The sequence below is a fragment of the Balaenoptera acutorostrata genome, chromosome 7, assembly GCF_949987535.1.
Source record: "Balaenoptera acutorostrata chromosome 7, mBalAcu1.1, whole genome shotgun sequence".
NCBI lineage: Eukaryota > Metazoa > Chordata > Mammalia > Artiodactyla > Balaenopteridae > Balaenoptera > Balaenoptera acutorostrata.
This window is the reverse complement of record NC_080070.1, coordinates 764,829-777,986: the sequence shown is the minus strand read 5'-3', so window position 1 is coordinate 777,986 and position 13,158 is coordinate 764,829. Positions and strand designations below refer to the sequence as shown.

Sequence of the window (13,158 nt, the reverse complement as noted above, 5' to 3'; positions counted from 1 at the left end):
CCTTAAGACGAATACAAATGAGCAGAGGTTCTTCAACAGGGAAAACCAACAAACCGCTCCGTGGGTGGGCGTCACCCGTGTCCCAGCCTTTTCCAGACCCCTCCGGACCAGTACTGTCGAGGGGACCCTCGGCAACGATGGAGGAGCAGTGGTGTCCCCACCCCCCCCCCCAGTTACTAGGGAGCATGGGACGTGTGGCTGGCACAGCTGGGGAACTGAATTCTTACTGAGTTAATTTTAATGGATTTAAGTTCAAGCAGCCACGTATGGCTGGTGGCGACCACCATGGACAGCACCGCGGGTGTAAATGATCCAGAGCCTGTGAATGCCCGTTAAATGAACCTCGGAAGCCAGGACACACGGGATGACCTCAACGACACAAAGTGGGCGTGCAGTCTCATCATGCGGTGTTACCCTCCCGTTTCCCTGGGTTGGGGGGGGGGGTTCTGAGGAATATTAATGTGAGATTATGAGGGTTTTTCTATCTTTTTCTGGAAAAAATTTTTTTGTATTTCACGTACGTTCCCAAACTATGGACAAGACAACTAACGTGACTCTGGGCTTCACAGGCCCCGAACACGCCCCATCTTACCTCCTGGTAAACTCCTGCACCGCCGTCTCGCACTCTGTTACCTGTGAAAGACACGAGCTCGTCAAAATCCCGGTCCAGAACATCAGCACAAAGGTCACGGCACGTACGGGGCGACCACCGAGTAGGTCAGGCACAATGACGCTGGCCTCATTCCCACGACAACGAAAACCTCCGCTTACAGTACAGGGATGGCGCTCTATAAAGCCCACGACAGAGGAGGGGTGACCCGCTAGCTCAGACACGACGTCAGTCAGTCACGAGGCCAGTTCCAGGGAACCACGTGTTATCCTTCAGATAGCTCAGAGCAAGAAAGAGCCGCTGAGCCAGGAGCAGTGGGCAGTTACCAAAAAGGAGAGTGAAGTGTCGAACCCACACATCTCACGCTGAGAGGCCTCCAGACTGGTTACCTTCCTGTGGTGGCCACTCCTCTAAGGACACACGCAGGAGTCAGTGTGGCTCCTGTGCCCCTGCAGACCCTCCCAGCCCCGGGACAGGGGCCACCGCCCCCGGACCACCTCGTCCGAGTCGCAACCCAGCGTCCTTTGCTGCATCAGTCAAGCCACGCCTCCAGCCTCCAGGCAAGCCTCGTCCCAGCCCACAGAGGAGGGAGAGACACGCACCTTTCACCCGGCACGTTCCTGGGCGCCTACTGTGTGCAGCGCACTGCGTTACATGCTTTAATGTAGCTTCCGCGACTTTGAGAAGCGGTCAGGCAGGGGAGACGGGGCCTGCCCTGCTCGGCCCTCGCCCAACGTTCCCTGGCGGCTGTTTATGGGTGTATGTATGTGTGAGTCGGTTGGGGTGTGTAAGCGTGTGTGTGAGTGTGCATGTGCTGGGGTGTGGGCATGTCTCTTGTGTGTGAGTGTGCATGTGCTGGGGTGTGGACGTGTCTCTGTGTGTGAGTGTGCATGTGCTGGGGTGTGGGCGTGTCTCCTGTGTGTGAGTGTGCATGTGCTGGGATGTGAGCGTGTCTCTGTGTGTGAGTGTGTGTGTGTCAGTGTGCACCAGTGTGTGTGTGCCGGGTGTGGGGATCTCTGCGCTCTCCCTGGAGCAGCCTCAGAGGCTGGTGTGAGCCTCAAGCAGACATTCGAATGAACCTCTTTCACTTTATTATGCAAATATTTGCCTCCCCAGTATCACTCACACAATCCGGGCAAAACCTCCTTCTCCCACTGCTGTTTCCGCACCCGGAGCCTCGCACGGAGGCATCGCAGCCCCCCTCCAGGGAGCAATTCGCCCTTCAGCGTAAGTGCTCTGGAAGGCTCAGCCTGCGAAGGAGGCTTTCAGGGGCAAAAGTTCCGACAGACACAAATCATTAACACGAATCCCACCTCGCGGCAGAAAGGCGCAGCACAGCGCGCCACGTGCACACGCGGGCGAGCGGCCGGAGGCGCTCACCTGGCACGCCGTCTCTGTGGCGCGAGGCCCCCGAGTGGCCCGCCTGCCCTCTCGGCCCTCCGCCGCCTCTCCCGGCGCCGTCCTGCTCCCCTTCGGCGCCCCCGCCTGGCATCGCGCTCGCTATCGCACGGGCTGCCTCGGCCACGTCCAGGGCGCTCAGACCCTCCACGCTGCCCGGGCGCTTCCACAGGTCCTTCAGCAGAGCCTGAACACGTGCCCCTAGACGGCACACACAAAACAGACAAACCGGGACAAGGGACAGCGTTAGAACAAGGACGCAAGGATGCAGAGGAGTGGCTACACGCAGGGGCAGACGGGCGGCCCCCGGCGAGCGCAGCAGAGGGGCGGGAGCAAAAAAGAGCCAAATGGAATTCTGCGAGTGCAGACTTCAGTATTCGAGATTCACAAGCTCACTGGATGGGCTGAACCGCAGACTGGATGACGGAGAGCAAAGAGCTGGTGAACCTGAGGACAAATAACGGAAACAATTATCACCCGTGGAACCGGGAGAAAGGACTGGACAGACCTCGGCAACCTGGCACGGCATCAGGCATCACGAGTGTGACCGGATCTGAGAGGGAAAGGAGAGAGAGACAAGGGGACAAAGAAAAGAAAACAACCTCCACAGATTCCCCAAAATTGGTGAAGAGCATTAACTCAGAGATTCGAGGCACTCGGTAAACCTCAAGAAGAATTAAAGAGAACCGCACGGCGGCCTCTCACAGCCAAGCTCACCAGGCCGCACAGAAAACCAAGGTAGAGAAGATGTTACATCGGCCAGAGGCGGGGCCAGGAGGGCAGCGGCCCCAGGACGCGCCCAGTGCCCTGTAAGCATGACATACGTGACATGATACATAATTACACACTGGATCATTTACAGACGAGGGATGCATTTGAACCACTAAAAGAAAAGGTGTCTAATTCAGAAGTCTAGATTATACAGTGAAAATATCCTTCAAACATGAGAGTGGAAGAAAGACATTTTCATATTATTTAAAAAAAAAAGAGTTACGATGGTCCCTCACCCTGGACCTGCAGTGCAGGAGATGCTAGGAAAAGCTCTGCAGGCTGGAGAGCAGTGGGGTGGCCGGGAGGCCCCCACAAGGTTTGCCGCAGGGTGGTGACAGCCCAGGCCTTGATTCCGTGTCAACCAGGAGCTCCTGATGCTCTGACCTCTGGGCCTATCACGATCTTTTCATGATAACCCTCTCCTGATCTGTTGGTCTCACCACACCTGAACAGTAATAAAACCTGCACTTTGACACAGCTTCCCGTGGAAGGAAATGCAGATGTATGACTTCCCCGTGGCTGTTGCCTCCATGGTCCTTGCCCCCGACCTGAGCCCCCAGGGAGGGCACTGCCCCCCTGCATCCCCACCTCCCCCTGCATCCCCACCTCCCCCTGTATCCCTCGCCCTGCATCCCCACCTCCCCTGGTATCCCTCCCCCTGCATCCCCACCTCCCCCTGTATCCCTCGCCCTGCATCCCCACCTCCCCCTGTATTCCTCCCCCTGCATCCCCACCTCCCCCTGTATCCCTCCCCCTGCATCCCCACCTCCTCCGGTATCCCTCCCCCTGCATCCCCACCTCCCCCTGTATCCCTCCCCCTGCATCCCCACCTCCCCCTGTATCCCTCCCCCTGCATCCCCACCTCCCCCTGTATCCCTCGCCCTGCATCCCCACCTCCCCCTGTATCCCTCCCCCTGCATCCCCACCTCCCCCTGTATCCCTCCCCCTGCATCCCCACCTCCCCCTGTATCCCTCGCCCTGCATCCCCACCTCCCCCTGTATCCCTCCCCCTGCATCCCCACCTCCCCCTGTATCCCTCCCCCTGCATCCCCACCTCCTCCGGTATCCCTCCCCCTGCATCCCCACCTCCCCCTGTATCCCTCCCCCTGCATCCCCACCTCCCCCTGTATCCCTCCCCCTGCATCCCCACCTCCCCCTGTATCCCTCGCCCTGCATCCCCACCTCCCCCTGTATCCCTCCCCCTGCATCCCCACCTCCCCCTGTATCCCTCGCCCTGCATCCCCACCTCCCCCTGTATCCCTCCCCCTGCATCCCCACCTCCCCCTGTATCCCTCCCCCTGCATCCCCACCTCCTCCAGTATCCCTCCCCCTGCATCCCCACCTCCCCCTGTATCCCTCGCCCTGCATCCCCACCTCCCCCTGTATCCCTCCCCCTGCATCCCCACCTCCCCCTGCATCCCTCCCCCTGCATCCCCACCTCCCCCTGTATCCCTCCCCCTGCATCCCCACCTCCCCCTGTATCCCTCCCCCTGCATCCCCACCTCCCCCTGCATCCCTCCCCCCACAGCCCCGTAGATACGTTTAGGGACCAAACGCTTGCCTTAAAAATAACTTCCAGCAGCGAACCTGGAAAAATATTTCTCACTTCCTCATGAACAGAAGCATTGTAAAAACACAGAGAAGCATGCCTGACACAGAACAGCGCAGGAGGCTGAAGGTTTGAGGGATCCCAACCACACACGGTGTCAGAACTCCTGCCTTTCTGGGCTGACAAAGGGCACACGTTGCTTCGTAGAAAAGAGGAAAACTAAGGTAGAGCAAACAGTAAGAAACACAACACCTAGCTGTTTATTAAGCCTCTAGCGCTATAAACACATCAACTTTCAGCGGTCCGTACTGTCGCAGCCATGGCGTGAAAGGTGAGGAAACGCAATGCCCTGAAAGTAGAGGCCGAGGCGTGGCCCCTGCAGGCGTGGTCCCCGCCAGGGGCCAGAGCATGGCAGAACCCACCCTGGCGTCCCAGGACACCGACCAAGGCAGGAAATGGATCAGTACACTTACGAGACGTTTTTTAACAAGTGTTGAATCCAAAATGTGTTTCTGCGGAACACAAACTTAACCAGGACATTCGGCCGAGGAGAACATTCCCTTCCCGAGGGCCCTGGTTCCCCAAGGATCCGGTCCTGTCCTCCGCTGGACCACCCTCAGCGCAGAGCTGCGTCCCTCCTAACAAGGGTCCAAGAGGTGGGCTCCCTGCCCCGACTGTGCTCTGCGAGCATGTTTCACCACCGAGTGAAGCCCCTGAATTGCGCTGTTGGCCAGAACATTTCCTTCCAAGAGTCCACTTTCTCTCCGATTCCAGACTTAGGAACAGGACCGGTGGGATTACCATGCTAGAACCATAATGCGAATGGGGGCACGCGGGTATCAGGGTGACAGTTCAGACCCTGGGTAGCAAGTCGGCCGCGGACTGAACTGTGGCTGAAGCAGGCAGACTCTCCTGGGCACGGCCTGGCCTGTGGGCAGCCACGTCCGCATCTCCTGACTCCCTGGTGCCGACCTTGTGCAGGGGGCCAGGGCCTGTCACCGCCCCGTGACCTTTTTGCCTGCACACGTCCCTCCCCCCAGCTGCTCTCAGGCTGCCTGGGTGGGAGACACACATTCCAGGTCATGAGGGAGGCGGATAGTCAGTGAGAGATTCAGGCCTCCCAGAGGGTCTCAAAGCTAAACAGCAGAACGCAAGAGCAGGAACTCTCCTCCCGCCCTTCGTTCTTTCCTTCCCTCCACAGATGTTCGCTGCACATCGTCTATGCTCAGCTGCCTGTCAAGGTGCAGGAATAATGCAGTTAGCAAAGCACTTGCTTTCATGGAACGTTCATCTATAGTAGAAGAAACAGAAAATTAAAAATTAAAAACAAACGCATAAAAAAAAAAAAAAAAAAAACAAACGCATACAAGGTCTGGTGGTGATGGGGCTGTGGGAACAATAATCCAGAGCGTGGAGGACAGGGCAGTGGGGAGGGAAGATGCTGTGTTAGACAGGATTGTCGGAGAAAAGCTCAGAGACCCAAAGAAGGGAAGTCCTGAGCCCTGGGACGATCTTAAGGAAACGCTCTGCAGGCAGAGTAAACAGCAAGCGCAAAGGCCCTGGGGCAGAGGCACTGGAAGGACAGAAAGGTGGCCAGAGTGGGTGACCTGGAGCAGCAAGGGGGCTGTGAAGTCGGGGGCATTTTACAGGGTCTCAGACCATGAAAAGGACCTGGATTTTTGCTGAGTGAGATGAGAAGCCCTTGCTGGGTTTTGAGCAGTGAGTCGTCATCTGGTTTACAATTTTAAGAGGCCTGCAGGCTTGAGACAAGGTCAGAGCAGGGAGGCCGGAGGAGGCTCCTGCAGGAACCCAGCTGGGGATGGTGGTGCAGCAGGCAGAGCTGGCGGGAGCCTGTGTGTGTTTCTATGGCAGGTCCAGATGGACCGGCTGTGAGGTTCAGGGGACGGAACAGAGCCCAGGTGGGTGATCACGGACAGCAAAGCTGGAGGAGCTGTGTGAGGTCAGCTCCCAGCGTCGGGGGAGGCTGGGCAGGGCTGGGGGCTCTCAGCAGCCCCTCAAGGCATCCCACCAGGTGATGTTTTGCTTTATGCAACCCAGGGCAGGAAGAATGCTGGTCAAACACAGGGCAAGTCAGACCAGAAATCCTAAAAGACCCACCCCAAACAGGGGGTCACGACCTTCTGGAGGAAGTGTGCTCTGCAGCCAGCCACACCCAGGCTCCAGTCTCAGGGTCTGTCTGTGTAGATGGGTCAGTAACTCCCACTTGAAGGGGTTACTGAGAAAATGAAATCAAATGTATAGTCTGTCTACCACGTCTAATAACCAAATAGCTAAGGGAAAATTGTGCCCCTCCTCCAATAATCTGTCCTGACATTTAATAACTCAGAGAAACCCTCCCTACGGTTACCTCATGTCTTTTCCCTTAACTTCCCACACCTCTATTCTCCTTATTTGGAGGGAAGAGCAAAAATAGACCTGCAGTGTGAAAACACTCATGTTCTTTAAAATAAAGACCAGAGAACAGGAGACACTTTCCGTGGGCCTCCCTAACTATAATAAGAAACATCCATCTTCAAAATGGTATAATAAAATATAATTCCTAAAATTGTCTCCTCTCATCCAAAAAAGAAACTTTTCAGATTACCATTAGTGAAAAATAACTAAAAACCCCTTAGGTATACAATGGTATTTGCTTAGCGGCTGACCACTTAGGAGGAGAGCAATGAACTCGTGTCAGCGATCATCTCCCGCCTAAGTGCTGTTGACCACCGTGAGTCAGCCCGGAGGCACTCACTGTCAGTCATCTGAAGATGAGCAGAAATGAGGAAATCCTCTCTAAAGAGTCTAGCCAGCCCTGGTGGACTGAAGAGGGGCCGTGGCGCAGAGCACAATCAAATACCACATGCATCAAAGTGAGACGCTCTGTTCCGGCCGCCGCACCATGTAATTCCGAGATCCGGCCGGCTTATAATGACATTTTAAGTAGCTTTCAATGTGCCAAGTGGGCTCTAGCAGAGCAATTACACGAAATGTCAGGACATCAAATATGTAAGGCCTGGAGTAGGAGATCAGCTCCCATGAACAACTGCTGCAGGCCTGACCTACAGAAATTATATGTCTTAATAGGGTCCCCCAGACAAATGCTACAAGCTTTAGAGAATGAGCAATGGTGTGCAGTTAACCTCACACAAATCTGCTTTCACAAAGCGAATGTGAATCATACACAACAGTTTTTGCTCCTAAGTGCCTTTATCACCACGTGTACATGAAAGTACACGGTTTAGGCACGTACAAGCACACACATCACCACCACCATCACCAGTATCACCATTCCCACTCTCGTCACCCTCATCGTCACCATTATCACACTCGGGAGCAGCCTAGACACATGCTGGGTGGCAAATGCAGACCACAGTAGCAAACTTCCCAGGAAGGGCTACCGGGGCAGCCCCTGGAATCTGTCTACATTCACTAAATGGGCTGAATCAGCAAGGCATTTGGATCCCCATTCATGGAAACCCCCTCTGAAGGTGAGAGCTGCCGAACGCCCTCCCCGCAGCAAAGGTTGGATGGTAGATGGCCAGGTGTGCACGCTTCATGCTGCAGTTCTGCAGACAGGAACTCAATCTATGATCAGAGCCAAACCAATGTGTATTTTCCACAATTTTTAAAAATTTAAATACAAAAGTGGCCTCGCACTTTTTATTACCTAAGAGTGACTGGAGTTCATGGGACTTGCCTGAACTTTAACCCAGAGACGGAGGAAGAACGAGCCCTGGCGAACGCACTGAAGGGACACGGAGAGAAGCAGCAGCTGCGCACGGCCACACCCCGGGTCCGCGTGCAGCACGAGGCCTCACGGATGCACATGGAGCACCGAAAGGCACGCCCGGTGCTCAACGCACCCACCTGGTGGCGATGAGATCAAAGGCGACGTGTTGTCTTCTTTCTACACATTTACTATTCTGGTTTTGCATGGTAACCATCTACTACTTCTACCACTGATAAAAAGCACAACAAATAATCCTTTACACATTCTGATTCCCGTAGAGAACTCATCACAGAATACAGAACAACTCTCTAATGAGGAGCGTTCCCAGCTGGGCCACAACCCGAGACACCGTGTCCTAAACAGGAGAAGCTGGACCAGCCGCGTCTGAATCCCACACTTCACTCCACACTTTGTCGTTTGCCCTTGCCATTATCCTACTGCACATTGGTCTTTTAATTTTATGTGAATTAAAGCTTTTTCAAAGGCGACAAGGTGTAAATAATGAATAAATGAAGGAAGAGGGTCTCTAAGTTTTTACCAAATGAACATTTGCCATGCACATGAAGTCAGTGGCCTGATTTACTGATTCGGGAGCAGAGATGGGTGGGTTTTCCTGAGCCCTGAGGGCTACAAATTGGTCTCGACCGTCCTGCAGAAGGGCAGCCTCTATCTGAATCCCCCACGTCTCTGTCCTCCGCACTACACCCTTTGGGTGCCCGGCACAGCCAGCTCTCCAGGGCTGCGCCCCCGGGGAGGTCACACACCCTGGCCCTCTGGGCCTCCCTTCTGACCTTCTCGCTGGTGCTTTCAAGGTGAAACTGGGTTTCGAGGACAGGGCTGCTGTGTCCTTGCGCCTTCCTAGGGATCCTGTGCTCATGGCTCACTGCGTCTACCTGAACGCTCCCCGAGAGTCTGAAGGATGTTAGACCGAATGGCAGGGGCAGTTTTCCGGGGGTGAGTGGTGTGGAATGGCCTGCCTGTGACTGGTCTGGACAGGTAACCCCGGGAAGCTCTGGGGCTTTAGAAGAAGGTTGGTCTTTTCTTGCCTTGTCCCTTTTCACTATGTAAGAAGAGAACCCTTCCTCCTTCCAGCCCTGGCTGACACCCCTACCCCCAGGTGACCCTTCTCTACTCCTCTGCTCCCCCTAAAGGCGCAGCACACAACTTTGCACACAATGAATGTCAGAGAAAGCTAGAATTTGGAGCTGAATTGCCACTTAAAACATTAGAGTCCAGGACCAATTAGCCCAAGAAACAAAGCAAATTGTGTTTAAATCTGCATTTTAGACAGGTGGTTCTTAAAAGCTTCCATCCACTTTGCCTTAAGTGATCTGACTTTGGGACAAATGCTATCACCTGCCATCTCAAGCTGCAGTTTCCTCATCAGGAAAATGAGCTTGACAATAACACCATCTTTCATGGTTGACGTGAAGAGCAAATGAAACCATTCATCCACTCAGCAAACACCCTGCAAGGCACATGCTGAGTCCCGGGTGCAAATGTGAGAAAAGAAGCACAGTTTGCTGGCTTCCTTAAGCCGATGGTCTACAAGCGGAGACAAACGTTTATCAAATACATGCAAATGCGCAAGTCGGACTGTGAGACATGCTCCAGAGAAAAGTACAGCCCTGCGAGGGCTTCCCTCGAGGTGGGATAGGGTGAGGTAAGCTCCCCTTGTTGAGGGATCGAGCACTTTCCAAACAGTCAAGGTGAAATGTGCCAGAAAGGTTACGTGGCCGGGGCTGCTGGACGCTAACGAGCCACAGGGAGGCAGGTCCCCCTCACAGGAGGTCGCCGCCCCCCTGAAGGCTCCTTGCCGAACGGTGAACACGACAGTCACATCTCCGAGCTCCTGGTTCACAGGACGTGTGGAACAGAGGAACAAGTACACGTCCTCTTTGGGGCGCAACCAGGAAAGTACAGGACGTGGGTAAAAGGACAGCATCAACAGGTACGAAAGCAGAGAGGTGGTCTCGCCAAGAGAAAACCCACAGCCACGGCGAGCCACAAACCGCGAAGGATCACAAAGGGATGAATCTTCCCTCTGAGGAGCGAGGGATTCGAGCCCCCCAGGAGGCTCTCCAGCCACCAGACCCTGCACAGGAGAGGTGAGCCCCCAAAACAGCTGGCTTTGAAAACCAACAGGAAATACATCTAAGAAAACTACAGAACTACAGAGAACGGGAAATTCGCTCTTAAAGGGCCCTTGTGCAGACTCACTTGACTCAAAACCGATGCAAACGTGCCAGATTACAAGGCACCTGGATCACAGAGGAAGGAGACCCACTTACTAATCGTGAAGTACCTGCTGGAGAAACAGGGACCACTTGGGATGCTCCCCAGGGACCGAGACACTGCAGGCGCCACTGTGGAAATCCCCACCTAACCTGTTAGCACCCTCCCGAGAGCGCTGCCACCCCTGCACCTCAGCAGGGCTCGCGACCAGTCAGGTGATGACCCCACCCGCCAGCGCCCCTCCGCAACCCTGACCTCGCCACGACAGGAGGGCAGGTGCCCCACACGGGCACACCCCTTGAGCCCCGGGCTCTGAGCCCCACAGGATGTCTCCTACAAAAGCCACTCCTCAAGACCAGGAGAGGTAGCTGACACACCTAACACAGAGAAACAGACACAGAGAATTAGGCAAAATAAGGAGACAAAGGAACATGTTCCAATCAAAAGAACAAGACATAAACCTCTGAAAAAGAACTAAACAAAATAGAGAAAAGCAACTCAGCTGATAAAGAGTTTAAAATAATGGTCATAAAGATGCTCACTGAACCCAGAAGAAGAATGGATGAACACAGCCGGAACTTAACAAAGGGACAGAAATTATAAGAAAGTACCAAACAGAAGTTATAACTGAACAGAAGAATGCACTAGAGGGGTTCAACAGCAGACTGGATAAGGCAGAAGACGAATCAGCAGCTGGAAGACAAAGCAGTGGAACTCAGAGCATCAAAACAAAAGAGAACTTAAAAAGTGAAGCTACCTTAAAAGACCTTTGGGAGAACATCAAGCAAAATAACATTTGCTTTATGGGGACCCCAGAAGGAGAAGAGAGAAAGGGCCAGAAAAATTATTAGAAGAAATAGTGGCTGAAAACTTCCCTAATCTGGGGAAGGAAACAGACATCCAGGTCCCGGAAGCCCAGAGGGTTCTGAAGAAGATGAACCCAAAGAGACACATACGAAGACACATTATAATTAAAATGGTAAAAGTTAAGGATAAAGAGAGAATCCTAAAAGCAGCAAGAGAAAAACAACTTGTTACATACAAAGGAACCCCCGTGAGGCTATCAGCAGATTTTTTAGCAGAAAGTTTGCAGGCCAGAAAGAAGTGGCATGACATATTCAAAGTGCTGAAAGGAAAAAACTTCCAACCAAGAATTCTCTACCCAGCAAGGTCATCATTCCTTGTTCATGGATTAGAAGAATTAATATTGTGAAGATGTCCATACTACCCCAAGCAATTTACAGATTCACTGCAATCTCTATCAAAATTCCAATGTCATATTTCACAGAACTACAACAAATCATTCTAAACTCTGTAAAACCACAGAAGACCCTGAATATCCAAAACAATATTGAGAAAGAAGAACAAAGCTGAAGGCATCAAGCTCCCTGACTTCAGACTATACTACAAAGCCTCAGTTATAAAACAGCATGGTACTGCACAAAAACACACACATAGATCAATGGAACAGAACTGAGAATGCAGCAATAAACCCACATTTATATGGTCAATTAATCTACAATAGGGGAGGCAAGAATATACAGTGGAGAAAAGGCAGTCTCTTCAATAAATAGTGTGGGGAAAACTGAACAGCCAGATGTAAAAGAATGAAACTAGACTACAATCTTACACCATACACAAAAATTAACTTAAAGTGAATTAAAGACTTGAATGTAAGACCCAAAACCATGAAATTCCTAGAAGAAAACATACGCAGTAACCTCACTGACATGGATCTTAGAGATGTTTTTGTGGATCTGACACCAAAAGCAAGGGAAGCAAATGCAAAACATAAACAAATGGGGCTCCATCAAACTAAAAAGCTTCTGCACAGCAAAGAAAACCATCATCAAAATGAAAAGGCGGGCTTCCCTAGTGGCGCAGTGGTTGAGAATCTGCCTGCCAATGCAGGGGACACGGGTTCGAGCCCTGGTCTGGGAAGATCCCACATGCCGCGGAGCGACTAGGCCCGTGAGCCACAATTGCTGAGCCTGTGCGTCTGGGCCTGTGCTCCGCAACAAGAGAGGCCGCGATGGTGAGAGGCCCGCGCACCGCGATGAAGAGTGGCCGCCGCTTGCCGCAACTAGAGAAAGCCCTCGCACAGAAACAAAGACCCAACACAGCCATAAATAAATAAATAAATAAATAAATAAATAAATAAATAAATAAATAAAATTTAAAAGAAAATGAAAAGGCACCCTACTGAATGGGAGAAGAGACCTGAAAAGCATATAATAATAAGGGGTTAATATCCAAGATATAAAAAGAACTCATACAACTCAATGACAAAAAGCCAAAAACTTGATTAAAAAATGGGCTGAGGATCTGAATAAACATTTTCAAGGAAAACATACAGATGACCAACAGGCACATGAAAAGATGCTCAACATCACTCATCATCAGAGAAATGCAAAGCAAAACCACAATGAGATATCTCCTCATTGATATCACCTATTAGAATAGCTATTATTGAAAAGACAAGAAATAACAAATGTTGGACAGAATGTGGAGAAAAGGGAACCCTTGTGCACTATTGGTGGGAATGTAAATTGGTGCAGCCACTTTGGAAAAGAGTATGGAGATTCCTCAAGAAATTAAAAACAGAACTACCATATGATCCAGCAATTCCACTCTTGGGTACTTATCCAAAGAAAACAAAAACACTAATTCAAAAAGATATATGCACCCCCATGTTCATTGCAATACAAGATATGGAAGCATCCTAAGTATCCATCAACAGATGAATGGATAAAGAAGATGTGGTGGGACTTCCCTAGTGGTCCAGTGGTTAAGACTTCACCTTCCAATGCAGGGAGTGCAGGTTTGATCCCTGGTAGGGGAACTAAGATCCCACATGCCTCA

The 13,158-nt window shown here is 52.2% G+C and overlaps 1 protein-coding gene across 1 annotated transcript in view; it reads right to left on the bottom strand.

Moving 5' to 3' along the window:
- Positions 1-13,158, bottom strand: part of PTPRN2 (protein tyrosine phosphatase receptor type N2) — a 710,720-nt gene that overhangs the window by 431,035 nt on the left and 266,527 nt on the right. The window contains exons 7-8 of the mRNA XM_057550450.1: positions 1,991-2,209; positions 593-633 (exon numbers count right to left, since the gene is read on the bottom strand). Of these exons, the coding sequence (XP_057406433.1) occupies positions 593-633; positions 1,991-2,209 (260 nt within the window). The remainder of the gene's footprint in view (positions 1-592; positions 634-1,990; positions 2,210-13,158) is intronic.